Source organism: Rhinolophus sinicus, chromosome 1 (assembly GCF_057876585.1).
Source record: "Rhinolophus sinicus isolate RSI-liver-muscle chromosome 1, RSI-T2T, whole genome shotgun sequence".
In the NCBI taxonomy this organism is placed as follows: domain Eukaryota; kingdom Metazoa; phylum Chordata; class Mammalia; order Chiroptera; family Rhinolophidae; genus Rhinolophus; species Rhinolophus sinicus.
The window spans coordinates 55,852,349-55,880,140 of NC_142501.1; the positions used below are offsets into that span (position 1 = coordinate 55,852,349).

The 27,792-nt window shown below is 53.7% G+C and overlaps 4 protein-coding genes across 5 annotated transcripts in view; 3 read left to right on the forward strand and 1 right to left on the reverse strand.

Moving 5' to 3' along the window:
* Window positions 1–707: 707 nt before the first annotated feature.
* HOXC11 (homeobox C11) lies at window positions 708–6,185 on the forward strand. The gene is made up of 2 exons (XM_074319087.2): window positions 708–1,711; window positions 2,960–6,185. The coding sequence occupies exons 1-2, from the start codon at window positions 1,030–1,032 to the stop codon at window positions 3,190–3,192; spliced, it is 915 nt and encodes a 304-aa protein (XP_074175188.1). The 5' UTR covers window positions 708–1,029; the 3' UTR covers window positions 3,193–6,185.
* A 6,940-nt stretch (window positions 6,186–13,125) lies between these two features.
* Window positions 13,126–18,147, forward strand: HOXC10 (homeobox C10). The gene is made up of 2 exons (XM_019724369.3): window positions 13,126–13,963; window positions 17,060–18,147. Exons 1-2 carry the CDS (start codon window positions 13,213–13,215, stop codon window positions 17,335–17,337), a joined length of 1,029 nt encoding a protein of 342 aa, XP_019579928.1. The 5' UTR covers window positions 13,126–13,212; the 3' UTR covers window positions 17,338–18,147.
* A 265-nt stretch (window positions 18,148–18,412) lies between these two features.
* Window positions 18,413–27,792, forward strand: part of HOXC6 (homeobox C6) — a 39,998-nt gene continuing 30,618 nt past the window's right edge. Inside the window, exon 1 of the mRNA XM_074325606.2 lies at window positions 18,413–18,705. The gene's annotated coding sequence lies outside the window, so the exon portion shown is untranslated. The remainder of the gene's footprint in view (window positions 18,706–27,792) is intronic.
* Window positions 21,396–27,750, reverse strand: LOC141570088 (uncharacterized). 2 transcript variants are annotated; one of them, XM_088799749.1, is made up of 3 exons: window positions 27,611–27,750; window positions 23,769–27,178; window positions 21,396–23,471 (listed from the first exon to the last, which is right to left on the reverse strand). In XM_088799749.1, the coding sequence occupies exon 3, from the start codon at window positions 23,041–23,043 to the stop codon at window positions 22,138–22,140; it is 906 nt and encodes a 301-aa protein (XP_088655875.1). In that variant the 5' UTR covers window positions 23,044–23,471; window positions 23,769–27,178; window positions 27,611–27,750; the 3' UTR covers window positions 21,396–22,137. The 2 variants fall into 2 exon arrangements, with proteins under 2 accessions (XP_088655875.1, XP_088655874.1); XM_088799748.1 differs by having other exon boundaries at window positions 21,396–27,178.

Below are 27,792 nucleotides of genomic sequence, written 5' to 3' on the forward strand. Positions count from 1 at the left end.
AGAAGATACATGGCTCTCATTTCAACTTGTTTCTTTGGGGTTTGAGATTTAAAAATCCAAGGTGGATGAAGCTTTCTGTGCATTGATTGACAATAAAGGCAGGCATGAAATATTCACCCAGGGCCACTCTCTCATACTAAATATTTAACACGACATTAGAGAAGGTTTTTCCCAGACTTCACCAGGCACCGGCTGGGCGGCTGGCGCACTGCTTACCACTCGTTTATGACTAATCTGAGTCCCTAGCCGCCGGCAGCACAGCAAGCCAGACAAAGTTGGGACACTGACTTGCTACTGGGCTGCTTCACCTTTGGGAAACTTAAGATACTCTTCCCAGGAGTCTCTCCAAAGGCGCAAGGGAGTCGTGACACCCAGCCCTGGCCAGGAAAAGAATAGACTTCTTCAAACTCTTCTAAACAGGCGCTGGCCCCTCTGCGGGTTGTCTGGGTAAGACACTCTGAGAGTTGGGGAAAAGGATTCACTTCTCTGGCAAATCAGGCAGTGGGGAAAGAGGTCCTCGTCCCCACCCTAGTCTCGGGCTGATCACGGGGAGGAGGCAAGACCCCCCTCCCCACACTTGAGAGCCCTCCTCCTTCACCCAATCCTGGGGAAAAAGAGAGCGGCAGCTAAAAAAAAAATACAATTACCCCCTCCCAGCCACCGCCACCGCCCCCGCCCATCCCACCAACCACCCCACCCCAACTCTCTCTCTCTCCTCCTTTGCTCGCTCTGTGGAATGGAGAGGAGGGGAGTGACGAGAGAAAAACGAATACAAATCTGCAATTGATTTTCATAATGTTTCTGCGGTGTTTGCAAACCAATCGCCTGAACGTCCCCATCTTACCTAAGAGAGAACCCCTCCTACGTCTGCGAAGTGCTCCGAACTGATATATGACAATATCTACTTTGGATCACGTGCTCGGGGAGAGAGACTAAGACGGATAACGCGTCATCTCGCCTTCCCAAATTTTCCCCCCTCGCTAGACCGGGTCCAAAACCTCCATCTGGAGCCGGCAGGAGAAGAGAACGATGTTTAACTCGGTCAACCTGGGCAACTTCTGCTCGCCGTCGCGCAAGGAGAGAGGCGCTGATTTCGGCGAGCGAGGGAGCTGTGCCTCCAACCTCTATCTGCCCAGTTGCACTTACTACGTGCCCGAATTCTCCACGGTCTCCTCCTTCCTGCCCCAGGCCCCCTCTCGTCAGATCTCCTATCCCTACTCGGCCCAAGTGCCCCCGGTCCGAGAGGTCTCCTACGGCCTGGAGCCATCCGGCAAGTGGCACCACCGGAACAGCTACTCCTCCTGCTATGCGGCGGCCGACGAGCTTATGCACCGGGAGTGCCTGCCTCCTTCTACCGTCACCGAGATCCTCATGAAAAACGAAGGCTCCTACGGCGGCCACCACCACCCCAGCGCCCCGCACGCAGCCCCTGCCGGCTTCTACTCCTCAGTCAACAAGAACAGCGTCCTGCCTCAAGCCTTCGACCGCTTCTTCGACAACGCCTACTGCGGTGGTGGCGACGCGCCTGCCGAGCCCCCCTGCCCAGGCAAGGGTGAGGCCAAGGGGGAGCCCGAGGCGCCCCCGGCCTCGGGACTAGCGTCCCGGGCTGAGGCGGGTGCCGAGGCCGAGGCGGAGGAGGAAAACACAAATCCCAGCTCGTCCGGTTCAGCCCACTCCGCGGCCAAGGAGACGGCCAAGGGAGCCGCCCCCAGTAGGTAGCAGCGGCGGGGAAACCCGCGGGCAGCGAGGGAGGGAGCGAGAGAGGGAGGGCGAGAGTAGGGGGGAGGCGAGAGGAGCGCGGACGGCCTCGTGTTTTGGGTCAGTCCGATTTTATGTGGAGTTTTATAAGCATTCAAAGGATTTTATTATAACCTACAAAGCCCTCTCTCCCAACGACTCGACTTTTTACGATGGAGAAGGGGTGGGGAGGGAGGGAAAAGGGCTCTTTGCAAAAGCTGGGTGAACCCCCCTCCCCGTTATCTCCCTCTGTCTGTGAAATTTTTAAAAGCGCCACCATCGCGGGCGATATTAACTTTGATCGTGAACTTAGAGAAGCATTTAAGGAAGGATGGGGAGCCGGGCTGCTGGGGGGTGGGAGGGAGGGGAGGGGTGGAGGGGGAGAAAGGGGAGGGCGAAGGAAAGACAGGGAGAAACTCAGAGAGGGGGAGTGGTGGGGGAGAGAGGCAATGGAGCAGAACCTCAGATCCGAGAGGCCAGCCAGGGCTGCTCTGCTTCTTTTAAAAACTATTTTTGAAATGTTCAAACTAGTGTGTTCGCGGGTCCTTGAGCAGAACTTGGAGCCACCCGGGGTCAGCAGCGGCGGGGGGTTGGAGAGAGGCGGCTCCGGACGCCACTCTGCTCCAGGCCTGAGTCTCGGCGTTTCTCTGCGCTCCGCGGCCTCAGCGCCGGCCTAACCCGGCGGCAGGGAAAGCGCGGCCCGCCGGGCGTCCCGGGGCGCCAGGGCCCCCGGAAACGACTCTCGAGTGTCCCTGGTGCCTGCTCGCTCGCTTCCTCCCCTCCTCCCCCTGCTCTCGCCTGCTGTCTTCTGCGCGCTTGTTTTCCGTGGTTACCCCCTGATTTCTGGGGGAAGGGGTGGTGGGTTTCCAGAGCTACTAGGAGGGCCGCGAGGAAGGGCAGAGGCCGGCGGCTGAGCAAGCGGGGGAGGGGGCGGCGGGGACGCACTTGGCCCCGGCTGGCTTCCTTCTTCCCCAGACTCCATCAACTAGGGTTCTCGCCTGAGGGGAGGAGGTCCTGCGTTGGCCTGGGATTGGGACGAGCTAGACCTGGCAGGGAATTCGTGGCTGGCCCCCGCGCTGCGGCCCGCGCCGAGATGCCGGCGGGCCTGGCGGGAGGGCTGTGGGTCTGGGAGAAGGACCGCTGAGCGCTCAGCGGGCAGGGGTCGCCCGGGTCTCACGTGTCTCTTTCCCCCCTCCTCGCACTTGCCCCCCCTCCCCTCCAGACGCCCCCCGCACCCGCAAGAAGCGCTGCCCTTATTCGAAATTCCAGATCCGGGAACTGGAGCGAGAGTTTTTCTTCAACGTATATATCAACAAAGAGAAGCGGCTGCAGCTGTCCCGGATGCTGAACCTGACGGACCGACAAGTGAAAATTTGGTTTCAGAACAGAAGGATGAAAGAAAAAAAACTAAGCAGAGACCGGCTGCAGTATTTCTCGGGAAATCCTCTGCTGTAACCGCAGACCGGGCCCTTTTGGGGGAGGGGGAAAAGGGGGAAATTATTTTATTTTATTTTTATTTTTTATTTCTTAACTCGCCTTCTTTCCGCGGGTGGAAAACTGGACTGTGGCCAGGGCTGGCCCCCACTGCCGTTGCCCGAACTTCTTTCCGGAACCTCCTTCACCTTCGGTCTGACTCTCACTGTGGGATAGGCACCGGGCCTGGAAGGGGGGGGGGGAGGATAAAGGGAAATGTCTGACCCACAGTGAGTGGATTCCGTTGGCGCCGAGGCCAAGACTGTTTATTTAAAAGAAAACACACCTCGCGACAATGTCTTGCTGCTCGGATTGGGTGGGGGAGGGGCGAGAGACGTGGGCGCCTGAGCCGAACAATCCTTGAACTAAAAGCTTTCCCTTGCCCAAGTGAAAAGATCTGCTAAGACACCATGTCTGCGAGGGGAGACTTCTCGTGCTCCCCTCCCCTACCCCACCCGCCCCACTGCTAGGGGGCAGCTAAATGTGATTCTGCCTTGCTGTGAAATTTCTGTACCTTCGACCTGGTGTTAGGTGTGCAAAGTCCGTGTCCTACCTCCGTCTGTGCCCAGGCCCTGCCCAGAGCCTAGCTGTTCGTTCTTGAATGTGTAGAGCCCTCATTTGAAATTTCTTAACTGGTGCATTGAGGTTTCTCAGCCTTTTTCCAAGTCGTGACCCACTCCATGGATTTATAGCTATAGTCTTCGCAGTTGTTACCTCCTTTTTTTTTTTTTTTTTTAAGGAAAAAAAAAGATTGGATGGATGAGGCAGTAGGGAGATGGGATTGGGCGCCTCCCCCATGCTGGGGCCTGAATTTTTGTAAATAAATTTCACAAGCGTTTCTTTTTACCTGGAGGGGATGGGGGGAGTCCTCGCCTGGAATGAGATTCGAGTCACCCATCTCTCCATGTGCGTGAGTGCGTGTACATGTGCAATCCCCACCGTACTCCTGTCCCAGAGGGATTGCTGTGAAATTTTTTTTTTGGTGGCAAATAAAGATATTTCATTCTGTTCAATATTATTATTTTATTTGACCTTTTTATTAGCCCCTCTCTTCTTAAAACCCTCAATGCTCCCAAGGCAGAGGAGGAGGCAGGTGGGCAGAGCACAGGGGATTGCATGAAGGTGAGGTAGACCAGAGCTGGTGGGCCTGCACCCCCTCTCCACTGGCAGGGGCAAGAGTGTGGCGATAACTTCCTCCTGCTCTCAAGCTGAGGACATTCTAAGTCTCCTCTTAAAGCTCTCCTTTCTCACGTGCAGCCCAAGCTGCGTCCAAACACCCAGCAATGCTTTCCGTTTAAGTACACGTTTGTTATGGAGTTAATTGTAACCATCATCGAATTTAAATTTATAGGAATTTTCTTGGCTCCGCCGCCCTCCCGCCAGATGTCTCCGTCTGTTGCAGTTAAATGTGTAGGATTGAGGGTAGGGCTTTCGTTTTTTTCTCTATGAGAAGACTGTATTGGAATTTTAATATACAATTTTGAAGGTGGGAGGGGAGAGGAGGAAAAACTAGCCCCCTCCCTTTCCTCATCTTGGCCATACTGGAGGGTGGGAAGGTGGGGCTGGGCCCCTTCCTCAAGCACAAATGGCTTGGCTCCTCCAGACACAAGATCTTAGGCTGGGGCCACCCTGATGTTTATACACTGTGTGTCCCAGAGGAGAAAGCCCCAGAGATTTGTTCTCTAAGAGGTTGGCATGGGGTGGGGCACTGGGGAAGAAGATGACCTGTGGGGACAGTCACCACACCCATCAATATTTGTTGCATGTTTCTTCTCTAGAAAGATAACTATAGCCTTTTCTGCGCTTTCAGTGAGAACACTTTGGCAGTCTCTGATCCAAATTCGTTATTTGGGGGCAGAGATTTGGGATTAATTCTCTCATCTTTCCCCTCTCTTTGGAACTGTTCTTATGTAATTCAAAGAAAATGTTTTTTTGTCAATACACTTCTGTTGGAGGAAAGACCATGGACTACCGCATCTAGGCTCCGCCATTGTTTCTGATGACAAAAATCCCTGTAGCTTAGGTATCTGAATCTCTAACTTGTAAATGTGGTTTTGAGACAAAATTTGCAAACTGGGCTGTATATGCAGCCCCACAGTTTCACCATGTGCCCACACGCAAATGTTTTCTTTAAGTCAGTGTGCCTATGGTGACATGATAAGGAATATTACTTGTAAGCTTTTCCTGTTGTATGGAGTAAACCTGACCACATGCACATTTAGGGCTTGTGTTCTCTGTGGTGTGTAACCACTGGCAGTGTTCAATGTTGGCAGAAATGCAACTGAGGGTCCTCTGTGTGTGTGATGGTGTGTGTGTGTGTGTGTGTGTGTGTGCGTGTGTGTGTGCGTGTATGTGTGCGAGACTTCTCTAGATATGTGATATTTATCCACTAGTCATATCAAAGAATATTTGCCTGCCGGCCATGTTTCCAATAAAATAAGATGAAGATAACTCTGTATAATGAACCTGTTATAAAGCAAAATATTAATCTCCAAATGGTTCCTGATTTCGAAGAAAAATATTTTAAATCCACAGCTACCACTTTCCCTGAAATGTGCGGCCCAGAAAAGATCCCCAGCTCCAGATGGGAATTTTGAAAGATGGGTTGGGGGGTGGTCATAGTGAAAGAAAAACAAAGGTTTCTGTGACCCAGGCCCAGGAACCTGCCAGTCTTTGTTGACCCTCTAAAATGAGAAAAAAGGGGTCTCTGTCCCCCAAACAAACCCACCTTTGGGCCCCGGGTATAGCCAACCCCCTTCGCCGGTCAGGGGCACTCGGGGCTCAACCTCTCCGGGTAATCCCCTCCAGCCATGGCGCTGCCGGGGAACAAAAGATCCTGGTCTAGACGCCGCCATAAAGCGCCCCCCAGCCCCCCCGCGTGCCTCTAAACCCAGTTTCATTTCTCTCTTAACGACCCAGTCTGGACTGTGTTCGAAAACGCTTCCGCCCTAAATAGTAAACAAACCTTCAGTGGACGGTCTTGGCACCCCCAACACTCCCCAGACCCCAACTCTATCACCCCCTTGCTCCGCATTTTGCCCTCTTCTCTAGCCTTTCTCAGCTCCCTGCTCCCCAACCCCCTTTCCCGCCTCCCGTCTCCCCCCCCCCCCCCAGTAAATAAACCCGAGGCCGAGTTCAAAGTTTCCCGGAGCTAAGGAGGAATGTTGGTTGTAAAAATCCAAGTTTATAGCGCACGTGGGAGTTTACAAGGGTATTAAGTGGTGTGGGCTGAGAGAGAGAGAGCATTCTGGGCCCCTCCCCCTCCCACTATGGGTTTTGGGGGTGCAAGGTGAACCTGGGGGACTTGAAAGGAGAAATGGGTTGGGGCCAGCCTTGAGTTTGGGGTTTCTTTGTCACTCAGGCCTCTAGGTTGCTGGGGAATGGCAATGCAAGGGCCCCTTGGAAAATGATTCACACAAGCCCCATCAAGCACCCCTGAGAGAAAGCCCATGGGTGCTAGGCGTCCCAGATGGAGAGGATGGGAAGCTCTGCTTTGGGGGGGACAAGAAAGTTGCAGATCAGATGTCTGAAAGGTGAACAGAGTTGGGGATACCTGGAGCCAGTTTTTAACATGAGAGGGAGGAACTACCTTGGAATAATTTCTCGAGTGGGCTGAAGGCAGAGAGGGCTTTTCTCACCAAGGCAAAGAACTTTGAACTTCAAGGAAGTCAAGGGCGCCACCCCTTCCCTCTCCCCGCCCCTTTCAGGAATCTGTAGGGCAATTCGTTTCTGGGCCAATATTCCCTCAAGGGGGCAGCCCCTGGGGTTTCCTAGTGCCCCAGGGCTGGATAATACTGTTTGTTGAACCCTCCCTTCTCAGAGTCTGCCCGAGCCCTGTGCACGCGACTACACTCTTTATTATTCATATAAACCTTTGGAAAAGGCAACGCCTGGGAAGTTTTTATAACTTTGTTTGGCATAAAAATTTTACAAGATTCCTCCTCCCTTTTTAAAAAAACTTAAAGTTTTTATTTTGCCATGGAATGAAATCTTAGGATTTTGGGTAGGTTGGCTGGCGGGAGAGAGGCTCTGGGGTCTCTGTGGGGCGTGGTGTCTGGAGCTGCCTCACTTACCTAAGGCAAAACAAGGCGTAGAGTTTGGGGTCAATCCTTCCTGAAGCCCTCATTGGACCCAGCTTTGGGGGCTGCTAGTCAACAGAGACTGCAGGTCTCCAGGAGAGATCTGTCCACTATAATCTTGAGAGACACCCTTACAGACCCCCAAAGTTTAGACAGTGTCAGCGGGAGGAGACTTCCCCATCACGCCCCCTTGTTCTCCTGCATGCAGGCACCGTTCTCTCTCTCTCTCTCTCTCTCTCTCTCTCTCTCTCTCTCTCTCTCTCTCTCACACACACACACACACACACACACACAAAACCCTGTACAAACCCTCAACCCACTGCATAAAGTGGAGACCCATAACCTTGACTCAGACCGCTAACTTGGGATTTGAGAGGGTCTCTGCACACACGGCCCCGGATCCCTGCCTTTTGCAAAGCCCACAATGGGTTTGAAGAAAGACAGAATTCTAAACGCCAAGAAATTCCTGACCAGAGTTTGCAGTGGTTGGAGGACCGAAGGAGAAGGACGACAAGCAGGGCTGTGGTCCTGGAGTTCGGAGAACAAAGGTGCCCAAATGGGGACATGGCCTTAGGCTGCTAAGCCCACCGATGACCTATTGGATCTGCCCCCCACACACACCTGAAACTAACAGAACCCCTCTGCTTTATTTCCCATGACTCCAGCCTTGGAGAAATCAATAGAGCTCAAATTGGGGCTATTTTAATGTTCAGCTCTGAAGGTCTGGATGGAGCGACTTTTCCAAAGACGGCCTGGTGGACACGGGTCCTTTGGAGCGATGGAAATGAAAATACCTGAGCTCTGGAACCGGCACTGCAGGGAGCTATCCGAGTCAGTAGAGACGTGCCCCAGCGCCGGCTACTCCTTTTCTAATGGCGACTGCTGAGGCCTGGCCTTCGGCTGCTGGCAGTCCTACACTTCGCCTTGTGAGGAGCTGAGTTAAGACAGAAGGCGGGAGAAGGTCAACTCCAAGCCTGAGCAGCCGGGCTGGGGAGGGATGCGACCGAGCCTGGTGCTCTCCCCTCACTGAGAAGAGCTCAACAGAGACAAACAAGAAAGGCTAGGGGAGAAGGTCAAGGGGGAAGGAAAGGATTGAGGAGGAAAGAAAAAAGCAAGGAATAAATTGTGTAATACGGAAAGAAAGAAGGAAAAGGGGAAATGAAGATAACAAATTAAGAAAGAGAAAGGATCAGAAAAAGAGAAGGAAAAATGAATTGCAGAAAAAAGAGAAGGAAAGAAAAAGAGAAAGGAGCAAATAAAGAGAGGGAAGGAAGGAGAAAAAGAAGGAAGGAAGGAGAATGAAAGAGAGAAAGAACGATGGAAAACAGAGATCTTGGAAAAAGAATTTAGCCGGTAAGGAAGGAGCGGGCGTTTTCTCACGAGTAAGCCGGCTCAACTACAGCCCTGGCTCTGGCTGGAAATCTGACCTACTGGGGCAACTTGGAAGAAAACCATTAAAATGGGGAGCAAGGCCTTCCCCCTAAGACATCCTCCCATCCATCTCCTCCTCCCAAAGCTTCTCTCAGATGTGTTTGGTCTCTGGTTTCGATTCAGGAGGCAAAGTTAAATAACTGGTCGGCTTCCAAAAGGCAAGAAAGCAGTTGTGCTGGCTCAGGTTATCAGACTTCGGGATGCAGGGATCGCAGGGAGCATTTTTGGGGTAAAGGTGAATATTTGTGGCTCTGTACACACAATTAAGCACAATTTAGACATGTGTGTAGATGGTAAACTGCATAGTATCTGGGTGCAAATTTGTGTACACCGTCCGGACGTGAGATCGACTCTGACAGCTGGGCTGCCGGGGTGGCTGCGAGACCCGAGGAAACCAGAGGCCCCTCCAAGGGTCCTTGGTCTTCCACCTCCCTCTCGTACCTGTCTGAAAAGCTCTTTTCTGGGCTTCTGAGAATTTTACATTTTGTCTGGGACTTCCCTGCTCCCAATTAAGCAGGGCAGAGCCCGATGTTAGCGAAAAGAAAAACAAATCTTTTCCTTTAAGCTTTGAAAAGAGAATGATTGATCTCGGCCTCCAACATAAGAGGAAAAGAGCCTGCAATTTTCTTGTTTGTGTGATTTTGTTTTCCATTTCGTTTGATGAGATTTCAATACACACACTTTATTATTTTACCCCAAACGGAGAGACACTCTTCCTTTTTTCTCTTCACCTTTGGAATTGCCCCCGATGACTCCTCTAACCTCTTGGGGGAAACTTTGCTAATTTTCCTTGGAGATTTTAGAGTGTTTCTGGGGTGTTTTCCAGCGCTAGAGCCCAGAAAACAGCCGAGATTCCTTTCTGTTTGTTGAGCACTCCATTTTCCTTCTGTTTTCACGTGGGAGCCCCTAGTTCCCCAGCCCTCGGCCTGCCCTCTGGAACCCACCCGATCGTCCTGGAGTATGTAAGGAGCACCTTCCTCCATCGCCGCCGAGCTCACAGTCCCACGGGATGGCAGGAGGCCCGGCTGCCTATCCCTGCTGCCATTCCAGGGTCTGGGTACTGGGAGGAAGGGCACAAGAGGCCAGGGCTCTTGGGGTAGGTGGGATTTATCTAGACGTGGGCATAGTCTGAGTCCCACTCTGGCCTGCAGCCTCTGGATTTTCACATCCCCTAGTTGAGGCAAAAAGGGGGAGCCCCGAGTCAGGCATAGGTTCAGGTCTCTCGGCACTCCCAGAAAGTTGGTGAAATGGCTTAACGGGGATTCTAGCAATAGACTTTTCTTGGACCCCAATCTAGTTCCCCAGGGGCACGAGCCTGAGGATCTTGGCCCTGTGAAGCAGGGCTGGTGGGCGCTTGGCAGCGGCAGCAGGCGGGACGGCCATGGCAGCTCGAGTGCCTTTGAACGCCAGGCCTGAACAATAAGACAGAAACAGCCTTTGCTCCTGGCCTCGGGAACAGCGAGCCCAAGGGGGCAGGGCTGGGACCCACCTCCCACTGTACTTTCCCGGACCCGCACAAATGCTCCCCTTACCCCGTCCTCACCCTCGCATATTTTTCTTCTTCGCCCCCACTGGGGCAGAATCCCAAAGTCTGCAAAAACCCAACAAGTTATGCAAGTCTGCGTCCGCACAGGCTCTTGTTTAACAGCTCCGGGTTTGCGTTTATACTGCGTAATTAAAGGCAAACATTTGTCCCACCGGGGGTCCCACTTAGGCTGATGAATTTGGTTTCTTTTTTCATTAATGGGCCGTGTTTATCATACTTCTAATTATTTCAACTTTAAACACTATTCGTTCTTGTGAGGAAGTGGGAGTCGAGGCGGGAGTTTCCTTCTCCCTCGAGGATTACTTCCATTAATAATTGCAAGGATTCTGAAGCATCTCCATTTCCCTCCCACGTCTGAGGTAAGGAGTGAGTTTGGGATGGGGGTCAGGCTGGTAGGGGGAGACAGGTCTTAAGGCCAGCGTCTCCACTCCTCTCCCGCAGGTTCCCCCAGGTTAAGCCTAGGGGCTCGCTGGTTTTGAGAGGTAATCTGGAGTTTGTCTCCTTCACCCTCTTCCTCTGCCTCCCTCACACACTCCCAGGCTGCGCTCCGACCCTTCCTCTGAGAGTCTCTTCGAAATCTTTCTGCCACCCCAACCAGATCCAAGCCTGGCCTGACAGAGGCTCTGGTAGCGCTGTCCTGGCCCCCACGTACTAACACTGAGAGAAAAACCAGGAAAGGCTGGTGACCAAGGGGCACCTGGGCATGGGGGAGAGGGCCCAGCAGACCCCAAAACAGGGGGCAAGGGCAGGGGACTGGGAGGCCTAACTCCAGGGACAGGCACACCAAGCAGGAAAATAAGAGATGTGAAAGAGGGGGGAGGGAACCCCCCAAAGCCATATAATTCTCAATTGCTTTGGTCTTTAATTTCATCGCCCCATAAATGAGGAAATATCAGTTCCCATACTAAATTTTTATCCCCGACTGATAAATATGACGAGGAATTTTCGTTGGGTCCTCGTAAAAGCGAACAGTTTCGATCAAACTGGTGGGGGAAGACTTATGCAGATAATACAAACAGAGTGGCCATAAAGTCTCAGTCATTTCCCTCGGGTGGGCGGTGGGACAAATGGCTCCCTGGATTGACTGCTGCCCAGGCTGTCCCAAGTCTCCTCTGGGGCCTAAACAGCCTAACCTTGCCTGGGCCAACCCTTGTGCCGAGCCCACGGCGACCCCTGCAAATCAAAACACAAAACCATTTCAAATCTCCCCTGGCTGGCCCGGCAAGAAAGTCACACATTACAGATGTTCTTCCAGTTTTTCCGGGGTTTGGGGACCTCTCTGTTCCTTCTCTCTGGCCCCCTGCATTAGAGAATCCGGCGGATTTCTTTCTGAAGTCCCCTTCTAGCAGCCGCGGGCCTTCCTAGAAGCGATCCAGCTTCCTTACTCCTCCACACCAGGGCGCCCGGAGCTCCAGCCCTTTGCCCGCCATGCTTTAGCCCTTCCGAAAGTCAAAACCCGAGGCTTCATCCAGCGGAAAATGTGGGGCGACCGGAAAAACAAGTTATTCTCCTGATTCCGTTTCCTATGGAAGGCGTGGAGAGTTTAGTTCGCTTTGGGAGAAAGGCGATGGAGAAAGGAAAGAACTATTTGAGACATACCTTGCTCCTTATTTCTCGTTTCCCTTTATTAAAAAATAACCACAAAAATAGACTCGTCCCTTTTCTCCTTTCAAAAATGCCCCCAACTCATTCATTCTGTAAGTTCTCTGGGCCAGATTTTGTCGCGTATGGTGTCCTGGTTTCCCGTATGATACGTGACTCCCCCAAATCGGCTGAGGCCCAGCGGGTTCCCTCTTTTTCTCTGGGAATATTACCTGTTTTAGTGGGAGCAAGGTCAATTGTGAAGCAAGGGCCACTAGGGCCTGGAGCAAAGCAGCTGAATGGACCCCAAGGCCAAAGTCTTCCTGATCCTGAGATGGTAACCCAGGAACCGCCCCCCCCCTCAACCAGGCCCAGGCTGCACTCCCAGGTCGGGGAACCCGTGCCTCTGGTCGCTGACATCCTCCTCTCCGGACCCCTAGATCCCCTCAGAACCTCCTTTCCCCCAGCAGCCCTGAAGTGATCCTGACCCCCTCCCTGGCCCACACCATACACTGGATATTCCCCCCCCTCCAACCGCCACAGGGAACTTGCAATTCAACTAACTTCCATGACGGGCGTCCTCGAACTGAGCTCTCAGCCCCAAGGGCCAAGGCTGACGAACGAAGGAGGACGCAGGAGAGTAGAAACTTTAGTTCTGTTTGGGATTCCTTAACTTTTCTTCCCTCCTCTGCCCACTGGAGCCCTCCCCTTCAAACCTTACCCCACTCCCAACCCAAGGGAAGAAGCGAGGGCGAGGGCCAAGAAGAGTAAAGAGGAGATGAGGAAAGGGGAACAAGTACCTGAATCGTCTCTTGACCTTTTAATTTGAATTTGACTGTTTTGAGCCCCGAGTTGCCTCTCTCTTTCCCTCTCTCTCTCTCTCTCTCTCTCTCTCTCGCATTTTCCCCCTCTCTAGCCCCCTCTCCCCAGGAGTTACAGTCTGGTTCTCAGATAAACAAACCCCATTCTCCCTATAACCCCCCCCCCACCTCCATCCCTCTCCACCCCCCTCCTGCCCCTGCCGCCCCTGGGGCGCTTCCTTTGTTCGCAGGGAAGGGCTCTGGCGCCCCTACCCTGAGGTGGCTGCTAGGTGGCGCTGTTACTCCACGCTGCGCGCTCCGCCTGCCGACAACTTGACCCCGCTGACGTCACGGCCGTCTGAATCATCAAGGCCATTTTCAAATCCCATTGGTCTAGCCGTCACATGGTGAGGACTGAATGCGCGGATAATTATGGAGCTGATATTTCCCCCCTCCCCTTCTTCTCCCTCCAGCCCCTCCAACCGCCCCCCCCCCCGATGGGGAAAAAAAAAGATGTCAGCTCCTCCGATGTAGTATTGCTCCTTAAAAACCCCTCTCTCTGAAAATGACATGCCCTCGCAATGTAACTCCGAACTCCTACGCGGAGCCCTTGGCTGCGCCGGGCGGAGGAGAGCGCTATAGTCGGAGCGCAGGCATGTATATGCAGTCTGGGAGTGACTTCAACTGCGGGGTGATGAGGGGCTGCGGGCTCGCGCCCTCGCTCTCCAAGAGGGACGAGGGCAGCAGCCCCAATCTCACCCTCAACACCTACCCGTCCTACCTCTCGCAGCTGGACTCCTGGGGCGACCCCAAAGCCGCCTACCGTCTGGAACAACCTGTTGGCAGGCCGCTGTCCTCCTGCTCCTACCCACCTAGTGTCAAGGAGGAGAATGTCTGCTGCATGTACAGCGCAGAGAAGCGGGCGAAAAGTGGCCCCGAGGCAGCTCTCTACTCCCACCCCCTGCAAGAGTCCTGCCTCGGGGAGCACGAGGTGCCGGTGCCCAGCTACTACCGCGCCAGCCCAAGCTACTCCGCTCTGGATAAGCCTCCTCACTGTGCCGGGGCCAACGACTTCGAAGCCCCTTTTGAGCAGCGGGCCAGTCTCAACCCGCGCGCAGAACATCTGGAGTCGCCCCAGCTCGGTGGCAAAGTGAGTTTCCCTGAGACCCCCAAGTCCGACAGCCAGACTCCCAGCCCCAGTGAAATCAAGACCGAGCAGAGCCTGGCGGGCCCAAAAGGCAGCCCCTTGGAGAGTGAAAAGGAGCGGGCCAAAACCGCCGACTGCAGCCCAGACACCTCCGATAACGAAGCGAAAGGTAAGGCCGCCTGGGCCATGGCCCGGCTGGGTCTTCCTGGCCGGGGCGGGGGAAGGGAGAGGGTTGGGCCGAGGAGGCCCTGGACTGTCTTGGGAATGCAACCGCTGCTTGCGTCTCGTGTCTGCTGAGCGCCAGGCTGGTGGAGCGTTATTTGGCTAGGGAAGGTAAGCGGCGAAGTGGAGGTGCGGGGCAGGCTGCAGCCGTGGGCGCCGAGATCCGGGGGCGGTGCGCACCGCGGACAGCCTGCAGGCGCCTTGTGCTGTCCAGGGCGGGTGACCGTTCCTGGGCGCGTGCTGGCCTTGGTTTGCTTGCTCTACGCTGTTGTCCTGGGGGGCTGATGTCCCCCGCTCAGGTTCGAAGCTTGAAAAAAGATTAAAATGGCGATCTTGGGCCAGGAACAAGGGAAGGCTGCGGAAAAAGGAAATTTCGCTTTACTGCGTTCTCCCAGTTGAAATTGTTTCCTGCAAAGCGCGATTTGTTGTTTGTGGGTCTTATTTGTGCGTTTGGTTTGGGCTCCTGCGGTTTTTGACTTGGCCAGGGGCCTCAGGCTGCGGGGCAGGGGCCGGAAGAGGTAGAGGTGAAGGGTTGCCCGCCACGTCCCTCCTCCCCAAGACGCCTAGCTTGGGTATGGCGTTGGAAAGGCGCATTTGGAAACGTTGTAAGTTTTTTGTCTCCCTTTAAACATTTTTTCTTTTCTTTTTTTCTAATTAAATTTTTTTTAAATGTTTTTTTCGTTGGTTTCCAAAAGCAGCTTACAAATGAGTGGTTGGGAAATTTCTGTGTGCATGGCAAGCGGTTTTCTCCTGAACGGGAGTGTGGCTTTAATTGGATTTCATTGTGATTTTGGTTGGAGAGAGAAAACCTAACCAGAATTCAAGCTCAGGGTTCAAGATTCATTTCTGCTGCAGGAACTGGGGGCCTTCAATACCTCTCTCTGACACCTGGAGAAATAATGTGGAGGAAACAGGAGTGAGTGGACTGAAGCTGAGGGGACTGACTTTCCCTGAAAAGTTGAAGCCAAAAACATCAGAAAAGGCCCAACTTGAGGGGGAGAATAAAGCTGCTCCCCTTGGCACTGGCTACTGGAGGCTGTATCTGAGAGGGGCTCAGTGGATATAGAGGTAGATGGACTAGTGAGAGCTGAGAGGACGGGGGGCAGCCTGGATCTTCGGTGCTTTGTATATGGATGCGGGCACACACATGCCTGGCAGCGACCTGTGTCACACTCACACACACCCCTCTCACATGCTCTGCGCACACTCACATATGCCCACTCACACATGCACATGCATTCTTTTGGCGGGCAAGGGCAGAGCCTCACCCTCTTGGATCTCCTCTGCAAAGTTGGCCTTGGGAAATCAGCTCATGGAGACCCTGGCCAGAAGATGAGGTGTGTTCGTAAGGGTGAGGGAAAGAGTAAGGCACACAAAACCACAAAGCCTTCATTATGGCATGTGTGCAACATGAAAGTTTCATTTTATGCCCTTTCCCCAGACCCTGAGCTTGGTTAGGGTGCAGATTTAGGGAAGGAAAAGCCCCACCAAAGCAAAGTCAAGGTTAACAAGTCCACCTCCTAACTGATCTTCTGCCCCCCATGGTAGGCTCCCCTTTCTCTCATGCCCTCCCCACAACAACCTAAGCCTTCCCACCCCCAACTAATCCCTCTCAGTCTGCACTTTGCCTGTGCCCTTCTTGCCTCCCCCTCTCCCATTTTGGTGTCTCCACCAGTCCAGACTTCCTCATTTGTAATGTCTTCTCTCCCCCCAAAACCTAAAAACCCTAATAAGAAAATAAATGGGACAGAGTTACAGTTAGATGTTAACAGCCTTTAAGCAATTTGGCAGGAGGCTGCAGGTGCAGAGGTGAGAGCAGAATTAAGGACATTTGGATGTTTTAAACTGCGGACTCAAGTTTGCATTTTTCTCGTGCTTCTTGGTTCCCCTAGAGCCCCCATCCCATTCCTCAAAATAAGATCCAGGAACCTGGAAGTTTCATTTGGCACAGGGGGGAGATAGAGCGCAGAGCCATCAGCAGAGTCCTTTGCTGGATGCTCCTCTGTGGTCTCTGGACTCTGGGTTTTTCCTTAGAAAAGATGGCCAAGGTCTCTTCTGTTGTTTGAGAAGCAAGGCCGGTCCATTTCAGCAAGAATGTGGTCCAGGGAGAGAAACTGTCGATAAGATAATGGGAAATACACACTATACTTATATTATATCCTTATATAAACACGTGTGCATATCTATGTGTGTGTGCATATGTGTAGGAGTGTGCATCCACAAGAATACACGCATACATGCAGGCATACATGTCTACATAGACTAGGCAGGAAATTTCCAAAAGGCTGCATTTCCTCAGGATATCTCTCTCCCTTGACCTTAGGTATTATGGCTAGGGCAGATGTCTGAGGACCGCTCAGCTGTTGCCACTGACCTCTGCTGCTTGCACAAGCTCCTCTACCTCAGCTACTCATACCTGGGGGAAGTGGCAATGAGAAAGAGCTGGCAATGGGAGATAAGGCACTTATCTCTGTGTTGCTCTGTGGCACTTCAGGTGTGAGCAAGGGCTGGAGATCTGGTGCAGGGACAACTGCAATGGCCTCTGGTTGCAGAGACTGGGGCGGCATCCCTCCACTGAGTTGAAAGAAGTCAGAGCTCTCTGGGAATTGCTCTAGACAGCGGGGTGGACTCTGCAACCCAGTCTGGGGCCTGGAAAATGCTTTTCCTTCTGGAGTTTTCCAAAACTGGAATGGAGCAGAAAGGAGGGAGGGCCTGGTGAGGTTTTGAGTGTCCACCAGGGTCAGCAAGCAGAGGGAGAGCAGGGAGTACTCAGAATCTGCTAGGTCAAGGTGGATTGGAGTAATTTCAGTTTAATAATGCTTTGGAAGCAACAACCTTCTGTCCTTCTCCCCTGTAAGTCTAGGCCCCAAAGAGATTCTAAGAGCCCTGAGCCCGAGAGGACCCCCACCAGCCAGGCCTGTGGGGGCGAGAGCAGCTCCCCTGTGCTGGGTCAGCCTCCCAACAGCAGGCTGGCAAAGGCTGCAGCAAGCTGGAGGGTTTGCCTCTTCAGCGATACTTATGTAAATAATGTTATTTTTAACAGAGGAGATAAAGGCAGAAAACACCACAGGAAATTGGCTGACAGCAAAGAGCGGAAGGAAGAAGAGGTGCCCCTATACTAAACATCAGACGCTGGAATTGGAGAAAGAATTTCTGTTCAATATGTATTTGACGCGAGAGCGCCGCCTGGAGATTAGCAAGACCATTAACCTTACAGACAGACAAGTCAAAATCTGGTTTCAAAATCGCAGAATGAAACTCAAGAAAATGAACCGAGAGAATCGGATCCGGGAACTGACCTCCAATTTTAATTTCACCTGAGCGCGGGGCTTCCCCTCCCCCTCACCTCTCTCCCCCTCCTTCCTTTCCCCGCCCCTCCTCCCTTTGTGCCTGGTGGTATATATTTTTTCCTCCCTGAGTATAAATGCAACGCGCCTGCAAAAAAAAGGCAAAGACCTCATACTCTCCTTCCAAGGGACCAATGGCTCATGCTGCGAAGATGCGTCCACCTAAAGCATGAGAAATGGGGTGCCGGAGTTTGGGTGTGGTGTGCTCTCAGACAAGGGTGGGAGTGTGGCTGGTGTGTGTGTCAACCCTTCACTCACGCACGCACTCATACACAACACCCTGTTCTCCATGCAAAGTTAAGGTTGAATCCACCCGATTAGAGGGGGGGAAAGAGGATAAAAATCAACCAGAGTAGGTCTGTAATCTCGCAGAGCACATTCAGAATACTTCTTCCTTGCTACATTTCCTCCTTAGAAAAATAGACGTTTTGGAAAGTTCGGCTAGTGTTTGTGTGTTTGTCGTAGCGCCCAGCGCCTCCACCAAACCCTCTCCGTGTCTTTACCTCCCAGTTGCTCTGAGAATCTGCTTGAAGTCTCGTATTTGTACTGCTTTCTGCTTTTCTCCCAACCTCCCAGCACCCCCACACCCCCCATTCACTGACATCTCAGAAATTCCATCCAGAGGAACTAAAAAATTAAAATTAAAAATAGAACATAGTGAAGCAAAGACAGACCCCCCCCCCCAATATCATCCTGTCCCTGTCTGGCAGTTGTGTTATTTAAAGATATTCTGTATGTTGTATCTTTTGCATGTAGCTTCCTTAATGGAGAAAAAAATCCTAATAAATTTCCAAAATCATAATCCTCAAATGGGTGGTTTTTTGTTTTTAGTGTTTTTTAGCGACACCACCCCCCAAGAGGCTGAGTGTGTGGATGTGTGTGTTTTGTGTTTGACTCATCTCCTAGAGCCTTTCTAGAACGTCTCTTGGCGGGTTTAATGTAAGTGAGAGACCATAACGTTGATTTAAATATTATCCAGGTGACCACAATAAGTCAAGGTCATAAAACAGTAATGTCAGGACGGTCTTGGTGCGCGCGAGAGGTGGATTTTATGATCTGCAAATATAATGTGGTGCTGCAGTAAAAGATGCATTTAAAGGTGACTGGAGGAGGGAAAGAGGCAGAGAGCAAACTGCAATCTTGAGGAGCAGACGGATCTGATTGCCTGGGGTGCTGGGCCAGGCGCACCCCCACCACTGCTGGGGGGAACCCCAAGAGCTCCCCACCTATCCAAGGAGAGGAATAAACTTAACCACCGGAGGGGGACGAGGAGCTCAGCCACCTCCCCTCGACAGCAGCAGCAGAAGCGCGGGCAGTGGCAGGAGGAGGCAGCGGCGACAAGGTAAGAAAAGCGGTTTCTTGTTCTTCTCTTGGCGGCAGAGTGGGGAGTAGCGGCGTCCCCAGGTGCCCGGCGGCGCAGCGGGCAGAACAGGAAGGAAGGTGTTTTGGACATCGGAGCTTGCTGAGAGCCCAGGCTTGCCTGTGGCTGCTCGCAGTGGAGGGCAGTGGCTGTGAGCTCCCTCTCCTCCCCTCATCGGCCCGTTGCTGTGGGGTTTGGCGATTAAAGGGGTAAATTGGTGGTTTTTGGCTTCTTTCTCTACACGGGCACTTAGGGTCGCCTCGAGGTTGACACATGGGTCTAGTTGTCGCTCAGTCTGGTTGTCTGCCTGGGGGAGCAGAGGGAGGGTGGGTTCGAGAGGGTTGGAGCTTGAAGCTTAGGTTTTTCTGCTTTCTGCTGGTTTGGATGCAAGCCTTACCCAGGTTCTCGGTCCCCATGCTCCCTGGCTGTGGGGCTTTGCCAGGCAAGTGGCCTGACTGGAAGAGGCTCTGAAGCTCAGGCTCTGTGGTTCGGCCACCCATAGACGCAGGGAAGCCGGAGTCGAGCTGAGGGAGGGAAAGGAGCAGAGGGAATCTAGGAGGAGTGCAAGAGAGCCAGCTGGATAGGACAGGGGACCCAGCTCAAGAGTGGAAGGACACTTCAGCTTCGCCCAGGGCCAGAGGCAGGGGAATAGGTCCACTGCGGGGCTGGGGGGCGGGGCGGGGGGTTGGCGGCTGGAGGTCCCATTTCACCAGAGTTTTCCTGAGCAATTTGCTTAGACCAGAAGCTGAAGAGGCAGTCAGATCCCCTACCCACCCAGCCACCCAAAGTCTACTCTCTAGTCCTTAGGGAGGTTGTGGGGGTGGAAAGGGGGACGGGGCTGAATTTCTTCCTTTACCAACCCCCTTCCCTTCTCCTCCCGATAGATGCAAAGCCGAATCTCCCGCCCTGCTTGCTCAGCTGATCTGTGGCTTAGGTAGTTTCATGTTGTTGGGATTGAGTTTTGAACTCGGCAACAAGAAACTGCCTGAGTTACATCAGTCGGTTTTCGTCGAGGGCCCCAACCCACCTATCCTGCTATGTCCCTCCACAGTGGGACTGCCCCACAGCCTCCTTCCCGATAGGGCACAGTGGGTACAGAGTGAGGAGGGCAAGCTGTGAGTGGGGCCATAGGAGAAGTCTGGAGAACCCCTCTTTGTACTGTCCACTCCTCAGCCTGTCCCACTCCCTGTGGCTCTGGGAGAGGAGTTTCTCCTACAGCTATTGTTTCCTGGACTCAGCTGATGGAGACAGACAAAGAAGGTCTCTAGCCAATTCCAAGGAAATTCAGGAATTTGTGTAAGAGGTGGCCTGGCGGGCCGGCCAGGGTGGGGCAGGATCATTTGGAGAGAGAAGAGCACAGAAAGATAAGGGAATCTCTGGAAGCATTGGTTTCTCTCACCTGCCACCTCCAAGAAAAAACTATGCCTCCAGACGGCTGAGGCTGAAGCTTCCCCTTAGAAAAGTGGGGTGCCTGGGGGTTCCATGAGTTAGGGAACTCTGAGTTCCAGCTCAGCCACATCCCTTTCCCCTTCTATAGCTCCATCCCCAGGAGAAGGGCATATTTATGGTGTTAGTAGGTTAGAGGAAAGCCATCAAGTCCAAGTAGAAACACCGCCACCCCACACACACCCTACTGGGAAACATCAAGGCAAGAACCTGGCTCTGGTCTCTGTCTAGCTGTCTGTGGCCCATAGGCCTTGGTCTGTTGTGTCTGTGGCTGTCAGGCAGCTGCTTGTCTTTGCGCAATGTGGAAATGTCTGGGTGAATGGAGGCTGCCAGCGCCCACCACTACCATATTGTTGGGATGGTTGTTGGCTGATGCCAGGAGGAGGAGGGAACGATAATGGGGTGAGGAGAAATATGAGCAATGTGAAAATTTGCAAAGCTTCTTCCTCTCCTTCCCCACCCCCTGCTCCCTCAATTCTGGCCCTGGTTGTTAGGGAAAAGCTCTCAAAAGAGGTTTCTCTGCCTGCGGAGAAAAGTGGGGGGGCAGGGGGGTGTCCAGGAGAGTTGGGAGATACACTTCTGTTCTCAGAGAGACTGGGAAAGAGAAAGCCAAAAGGAGAAGGACAGGTTCTTGATTCTCTTTGGAATTATTATGATTATTAAAACATTATAAACTTTCAGACAAGGAAATAAAATCATGTAACAAAATATATACATGGAGTTCTATATTCTTGCAATTGTCTACTGGGGTATATATGTAACCTTGTATGAGTATGGATCTCTGTTTCTACATCTCTGTTTCCTCCAGTATCTCTTAAATCCCCAGTATATATTTACCCCGTATTCATTTATTTTTCTATCTCTTACATAAAGAGATTTCTTTTGCCTCCAAGGAGGCTAGAGGAGAAAATGGGAATAGAGCTTTTCTCCCCAGCTGAATTTGTCAGTTTGTCTTTCTGTCTGTCCCTCATCCTTTTGTAGGGGAAAAAAATCTCTTCCCTTGAATGGAAGTTCTCATATCTTTCTATGGCTCCCCAGAAAAATGGAGAGGTTTTCAGAGAGGAAGGCCAGCTGGTGCAAGACAGGCAGGGGCACCCCAGGTTTTGGAGCCCCTCGCAGTCTCTGAGTGTTAAGGCAAGGTTTTGGAGCCCCTCGCAGTCTTCTGAGTATCAGAAGCAAGGGGCCGGTTGGAGTGAAGGGAGTCCCAGGCAGGGGCGGGGTGCTTAGAAGTGCCTGGCTTGGAGACAGGGTCCCTGGTGGGCCGAAATTCACCAATGAACGACTTCTGCGCTTTGGGTCTCTCTGCCCCCATTTCCTTTTCAGAGCCCAAGAGCTTATGGGAGGGGGGTGTCCACAGAGCCATGGGTCTGGGTGTCCCCCCCAAACCCTGGGGAATGGGGCGAGTTCTCATAGGGCCAAGGTGAGGGCCAGTCTGGTGGCCAGCGTCCACCCTGGGGTTCTGGGGCTACGGATCATAGCAAAGGCAGTGGTGATTATTTATTCGCTTCGCTGGAAGGGAGTCTTCAAAAGAAACAGCGTGAAGAGGAGGGAAAAATTATCTCTCTCGTCTGTGGATATTAAGATGGATTTTTATTTCTTAAAGGACCCTCCCCGCCGAGAGCGCATAAGCGTAAACTTAATATATGCTCCGCAGCCCAACTCCAGAAATCGCAATAAAAGTTAAAACCTCCCCTACTGGTTTTTTTTAATTATGATATGAGAGAAAGAGGAGCAGGATTTATAGAGCTGAACTCTCGGCGTGTGAGTGTTTAAGACTTGTGGGAGAAGGAGGAAAAGGCAAGAGCTCGCCAAGGGGAGCCTTGGTCTCTGAGATATCTCGCCGGCTGCGGGGGCTCCGGCTGAAACCAGCCAATCTTCTATGGTTCTATGGCCTCCCTGGGAGCTCGGCTCCCCAGCACCCTCCTCCTGGGCCCAGGGCCTGGCCTCGGCACGGAGATGCAGCCCTTCTCACGAACAGGTGAAGGGCAGCGGCGGCGGGGACTTGGGGCTGCGGGTGCGAGTGTCAGGGCATGGGGCTTTGTGTGGGTTCCATGCTGGGGAGAAGGTTGGTAGCCTCGGGCAGGACCGCAACCCGAGTGTGTTCCGGCGGGCGCCTTGGCGGGGAGGGGTGTCCGGGCCGGGCACGAGAGCACGGACGAGGTGGATTGCCTGTGGACTTTGGTTGCGGACTGAGCGGAGCGGGCTGCGGACGGAGGCCCGCAGCGTGGCGGGCAACCGGATGTTGAGTCTGTAGGAAGGACCTTGAGTCTGAGTGGTGTTTGGGCTGCCGGGGGTGACGGCCCAGAGTGTGCAGCATGCAGTGCGCAGGGCGCGGCGGTCCGCGTGGGCGAGGCAACAGGCCCCGCACACCTCTGCAGGGGCAGAGCCGAGGCCAGGACGTGGGAAGCGAGGCCCACCCAGGCTCAGAGCATGAAAAAGAAAAGCAGTTAAAGGTCTTTCTTTCTTTTCCACATAAGAGGTCCTTTCTTTTTTCGGAGATACCTGGATTTGGTCCAGAACAGGTTGCCCGCGGGAGGGCCCCGCGAGCGGCAGCGCGCGAGGGAGGGAGAGAGGGAGGGAGGGTGAGACAGAGGGAGGGAGGGAAGGAGGGCGGGCAGCGGCGGCTGCGGTGGCCGGGGCTTCCCTCCCCCGGAGGGAGGCGGCTGCCCTGCATCTGTGGCCGTGGGGAGCCGAGGAGCAGGTAATGAAGGCGCTTCCCGAGGCGGGATTGGACCAAGCCAGAGGGACCGAGTCTTCCGGGTCTCTGCCCAGCGCCTTGGAGGGGAGAGAAGGTAGGGAGATCCGCGCCCGCCGGCTTGGCAGAGAGGCCTCGGGGAATGTTGAACCTGTATTTGATTTCAGGCTCACACTCATGTTGTGAGTCTGCCTCTAGAGATGCGGTTTCCTGTCTGTCTGTCTGTCTGTCTGTCTGAGACGTCCCACACCCTAAGCTCTCCTTCCAAAGGCTAAAAAAAATCGAGAAAATTCGTCGGAATGTGCACTTTCATTCATTGGCTTCCATGCAACTCAGCGGGGCTGGTTGCTGCGCCCCCAAGTTGGAAGGTAGCTTGCCTCCAGCCTCCTGGAAGACTGATCCTCTGATTTCCTCCGCCATGGGCTGAGTTCCCGCTCCAGGTTCGCGGGTTGCCCTGAGGTTGGAGGCCAGACAGCTTCCAGTCGCGCAAGGAGGGCGGGGGAGAGACTAGCGGCTCTGGCCCCTTAATTGTACTTCGGAACCTTATTGTCTCTCCTTTCACCACCTCCGCTTCCTCAGTCTGGGCTCCAAAGTCACTGCAAATTTCCTTGCGACACACACAACACACAAAGATCAGGTAATCAGGCGCCCAGGGCCATGGGGGCTCCAGGCAAAGAGCACCCCTAGCTCTGGGGCCCTCCCCCTCCAGCCACTCCCCAGGCTGGGAAACAAGACCGGTTGGGGGAGCCGGAAATAGCCCCGTTTGCTGCCGGGCGGCAGGGCGGGGGGCCGGCGGGAATGCAGGCCGTGGCGTTGAGAGGGCCACGTTCACAGGCCCTAGGGGTTTCACTCCTGCTGGGCTTAGGGGCCTGACTCCTGGTGTATAGGGATCCCGGATACCCACCTGGGGTGGGGGCAGGACGCGGGTCTCCTCGTGGCAGGCCAGGAGAATTCAGTTTCTGCTTCCAGCGCAGGCCTTAGCAAGGAGGAGTTGTGTGTGGGTGTGTTTTTCCCAACAAAGAGGGATCAGGAGGGAGAAGGGGGGAAAGTAGAGGGGAACCGGGGAGGGGGCGGGGAGGGGGAGAGGGCAGCGGAGGGGTGAAATGAGCCCATTTCAGGGGGAGAAGGAAAATGAAAGCAAATGGAGCACGGCCTCCTCCGCGCGGGCGGGTGCAGACGAGCCCCGGAGCGGGCTCCCTGCCTGCGGCGGCTGGGATGGCCCACTGGGGGCACCCGGGAAAGCCTGTTTTAAATTTAATCCGAACTTGACGGTGTGGATTGAACCGAAGGGAATTTAAATCACTAAAAAGGAGGCGCGGGGCAAGGGGAGGGGATGACTGTAACCTGTCAGTCTTTCTGTTTGTCCTTCCCATGGTGGTGCTAGCTTGGTTATGGTCACAGCTGCCCAGGTTTGAGGTGATGGAGTAAGGGTGTTCCTCTCCTTTAGGGGGCTCTCCTGTGCCCAGTGAAATATTTTGGGGGTGGAGGGGAACTCTAAGAACCAGAGTAAATGCAGAGCTGCTAGCTAAAACTGGGGCTCCCCCCTCCCTAACAGGGACTCCCAGTGGCCTCTAGTCTCTCCGGTTTTCCCAATCCTCGCTGAGGAAAATTGAAGGAAGTGGTGGGGCTGAAAGGGAGTCTTGGAATCTGTCAGGAGAGTCAGCAGGAGTAACTGAACCTGGGAAGACAAGGTGTATCTTGGTGCCTCCACATCTCTGTGCCTCCACATCCGTGCACCCCCATACATGCAGGTCTGGATCTGGGGGGAGCCTGAAGGTCTGCTTCAGAGCCCTGACCTGTTACCCCACCTCCAAATGCAGAGAATGGGGGTACAATCCACATGTAGTTGTGGAACCCCAGGGACCTTGGCCTGCTGAACTCAGGGGCTCCCAGCCTCTTCTAGCCCCCCTCCCCTAGGCTGCCTCTCTCAGCAAGGCCTTGGCAAAATGGGGCATGGATGGGGAGGGGATTGTGGGCGAGGCCTACTTCCTGATCCACAGCTGTGCCTGTGCTGGGGTGGGGAGGGTCTGAGTTCACCCTCTGAAACGAAGGTGACAATCTCCCCTCAGTTTCACGGAGAATTTTGATGGCAGCAGGAAGTGTGGGCTGAGTGATGCTGGCTGCCCTGCTGCTGTTGCCTCTCCTGGGTGGGCAGACCGAGTGGGCAGGCTGCTCAAGAGTTGAAAAGAAGGCAGTGACCAAAGGAGAGAAAGGGGCATCTCTTTACAGTCACTGTGTCTGAGGGGCTCTCCCAAATAGTAGAGGCCCATAGAAGAGGGTCTTTAAGGGGTATCTTTCTTCTAGGAAAACTATGATTGGGGCAGATGGGCCCTGTTGCCTGGTGAAGACGTAAAAGTGGAGCAGGACATAAAACCTTCTCCTTCAGTCGTGTCTTCTTTGCTCTTTGACTAGAGCGCGGCTCAGTCCCAGCTGCTGGGTGGCTGCCTGGGCTGAGATGGGGTTCTACATCCCTGAGGCCTAGTGTACCCACAGGAGCAGGTTGCCCGGGAGGGGCAAGAGAGGAGGCCTCTTCCTCCTTTGTGTCCGGACAGAAGTGGCCGCTGCGCCTGAGCCGGTCCCCGGCAAAGGCCCAGCAAGCAGCGGACTGCACAATGCCACGGCTGCTCCGCCAGCTCTCACCCTACCCCGTCCTGCCTGCCTATCACTGCCCTTCCTCCATCTCCTCTCTGCATGCTTTCCTTTCCCTGCTCTCCTGTCTCTTTTCATCTTGCCTCCCCGCTTTTCTTTAATTCTCCCCTCTCCTTTTTATCCTAATCCTCCATTTCCTTCCTTCCTTCCTTCCTTCCTTCCTTCCTTCCTTCCTTCCTTCCTTCCTCCTTTCTTCCCTCTATGGGCCTGGCGCCGTGTTTCAGTTGTTCTATCTCAGGCTGTCTCCGGCTCAGTCTCTCTCAGGCTCTGTCCCCTGATGTCCTCTTGGTTGCAGTCTGCCCCAGGCCTGCCAAAGAGCTGGGCAGGGTCCCCAGTCAGAGGTGCTGAAGGTGCTGGGGATTTGGAGAAAGCTTCGGCAGGGGAACGGGAACCTCCTGTCTTTTCCTTGAACTAGTGAGGGAGAATTTTTGATTGACAGCTAACCCGACTCCATCAAGGCCAAAGAAATATTCTGTTTCTTGCTGTAATTTGGATTTTACAGACCAGTCCAGTCTAGGAGAAGGGAAGATAATCGGAGCCGAGGGTGAGGAGGCTGAGGCCCCGTGTCTCCTTTCCCCAGCCAGGCACTTCTCACATCCCTCAGTATGTCGAAATCCCAGCCCCGTTTGACCGAAAAGGAAAGAACTAGAGAGAGGGAGGAGCAGGGATTGGGGAGGGGGCCTGGAAAGCTGGGGTCAGTGCTGCGGGCTTCAGATCTACCCTCCCCCCCCTCAACTTTCCACCCTCACACACACATACTACACTCTCTGGGACACCTCTCTCTAGCCCTTCTCCACCCCTGAAGAGACAGGTCCACATAGGTGCAGGAGAAAACCAGCCTGGGTTTCCACCCTTGGCGTTTGGTCCCCTTCTGGGGACAGGAGTGGGAAAGAAGGGCAGGCATCTCGGGTCTGGGAAGCCTCATCCTTCCCTGCTGCCTCAGAGCCTGTCTCAGCCTCAGCTCCTGCTTGTTTCCTCTAGTGCAAACTGAGATTCTTCCTTTCTGACCCTGAAATTGCACCCCTCCTTCAAAACTCACTCTGCTTTGCCTAGGATGCATCTGCCTCTAGGGACATCACCTGCCCTCCCCCTCACCCTTCCAGCCAACCTCCCTGCCCCCTCTCTTGCACCCACACTGAGAATTTCCTGCTTGCCTAAAGCTCACCTTTACTAAACCACCATGGGACAGTCTGAGGGAAAGCAGAGGGCTGGGCACAGAACCCCAAATTCAAGAAGGAGGGTAGCAACCAACTTATTGGGGGAGGAATCCAAATTGTCTGATCTTCCCTACAATCACACTGCTCCTCCAGAATTCTTGTATCCGACCCCAAAGAAACTGCTTTCTCCTATCCCTCAGTTGCTTTTTTCCCGGTTCCAAAAACAGCCTACAATTTTATTTAATGAAAGACACATTTATGAACAATCAAATGATCCTCATAAAAATTTTATTGAAGGACGTAAAAACAAGCTACTTGCCCACGACCGAGGTCGCTCTCTTGCCTTGCCCGCTTTCACCCTGGCTCTCTGCAGACTGAACCCAGGGGTGACTTCTTTTTTGGGGGGGCAGTGTCGCAGAGATGGAGTTGGGGCCAAAGGAGGGTGAGCAGGAAGATGGGATGGGGTGCCCCACTTAAGTTGTGTAGATATCTCCTCCACTTCTTCAAGCTGGCAAAGAAAGATAGATAGACAATAAATTTAAAATAAAGACGCTTGACTATCTGTGCCAAAGCAAAGAGAAGACTTCTGATGATAAAGGTGTATGAGGTCCAGAGGTCCTACCCCTCCCACCCGCGGACAACCTTTCCTAAGCTTCTCCTACCCCAGATTTGGGGGGCTGAATTGGCCAGTGGCAGAAGGACTCTCCCCTTTTCCTCATTCCCTCCCTCCACCTCACAGCTTCCCCAGTCCCCTCCCACCCTCCCTCCCTCACTGCTGCTGCTGCTCCGGAAAGAAATACATACATACACACTATTTAAAAACGCATTTTTAAAAGCCACGTTCCGAACTGACAATCGCTGATCTCGGCTCGCGCAGAGACTGCGGGAGCGTTGGGGCCGACAGAGACGGATTACGTCAAGAAATAGTTCCTCCACCTACCTCGGCGGCCTCTGCACCCCTGCGGGGCTCCCGCGCCCAGCTCAGCCCTGGGGGTCCGGGAACCCTGGCTTCGGGGACTGGCATTTTCACCCCATTAAGAAATCCTCCTGGGGTTGGGGGCGGGAGTCCATCTGCTTATGGTGGACATGGGCAAGGGGGTTCTCTGATGAGATACGAGTTGT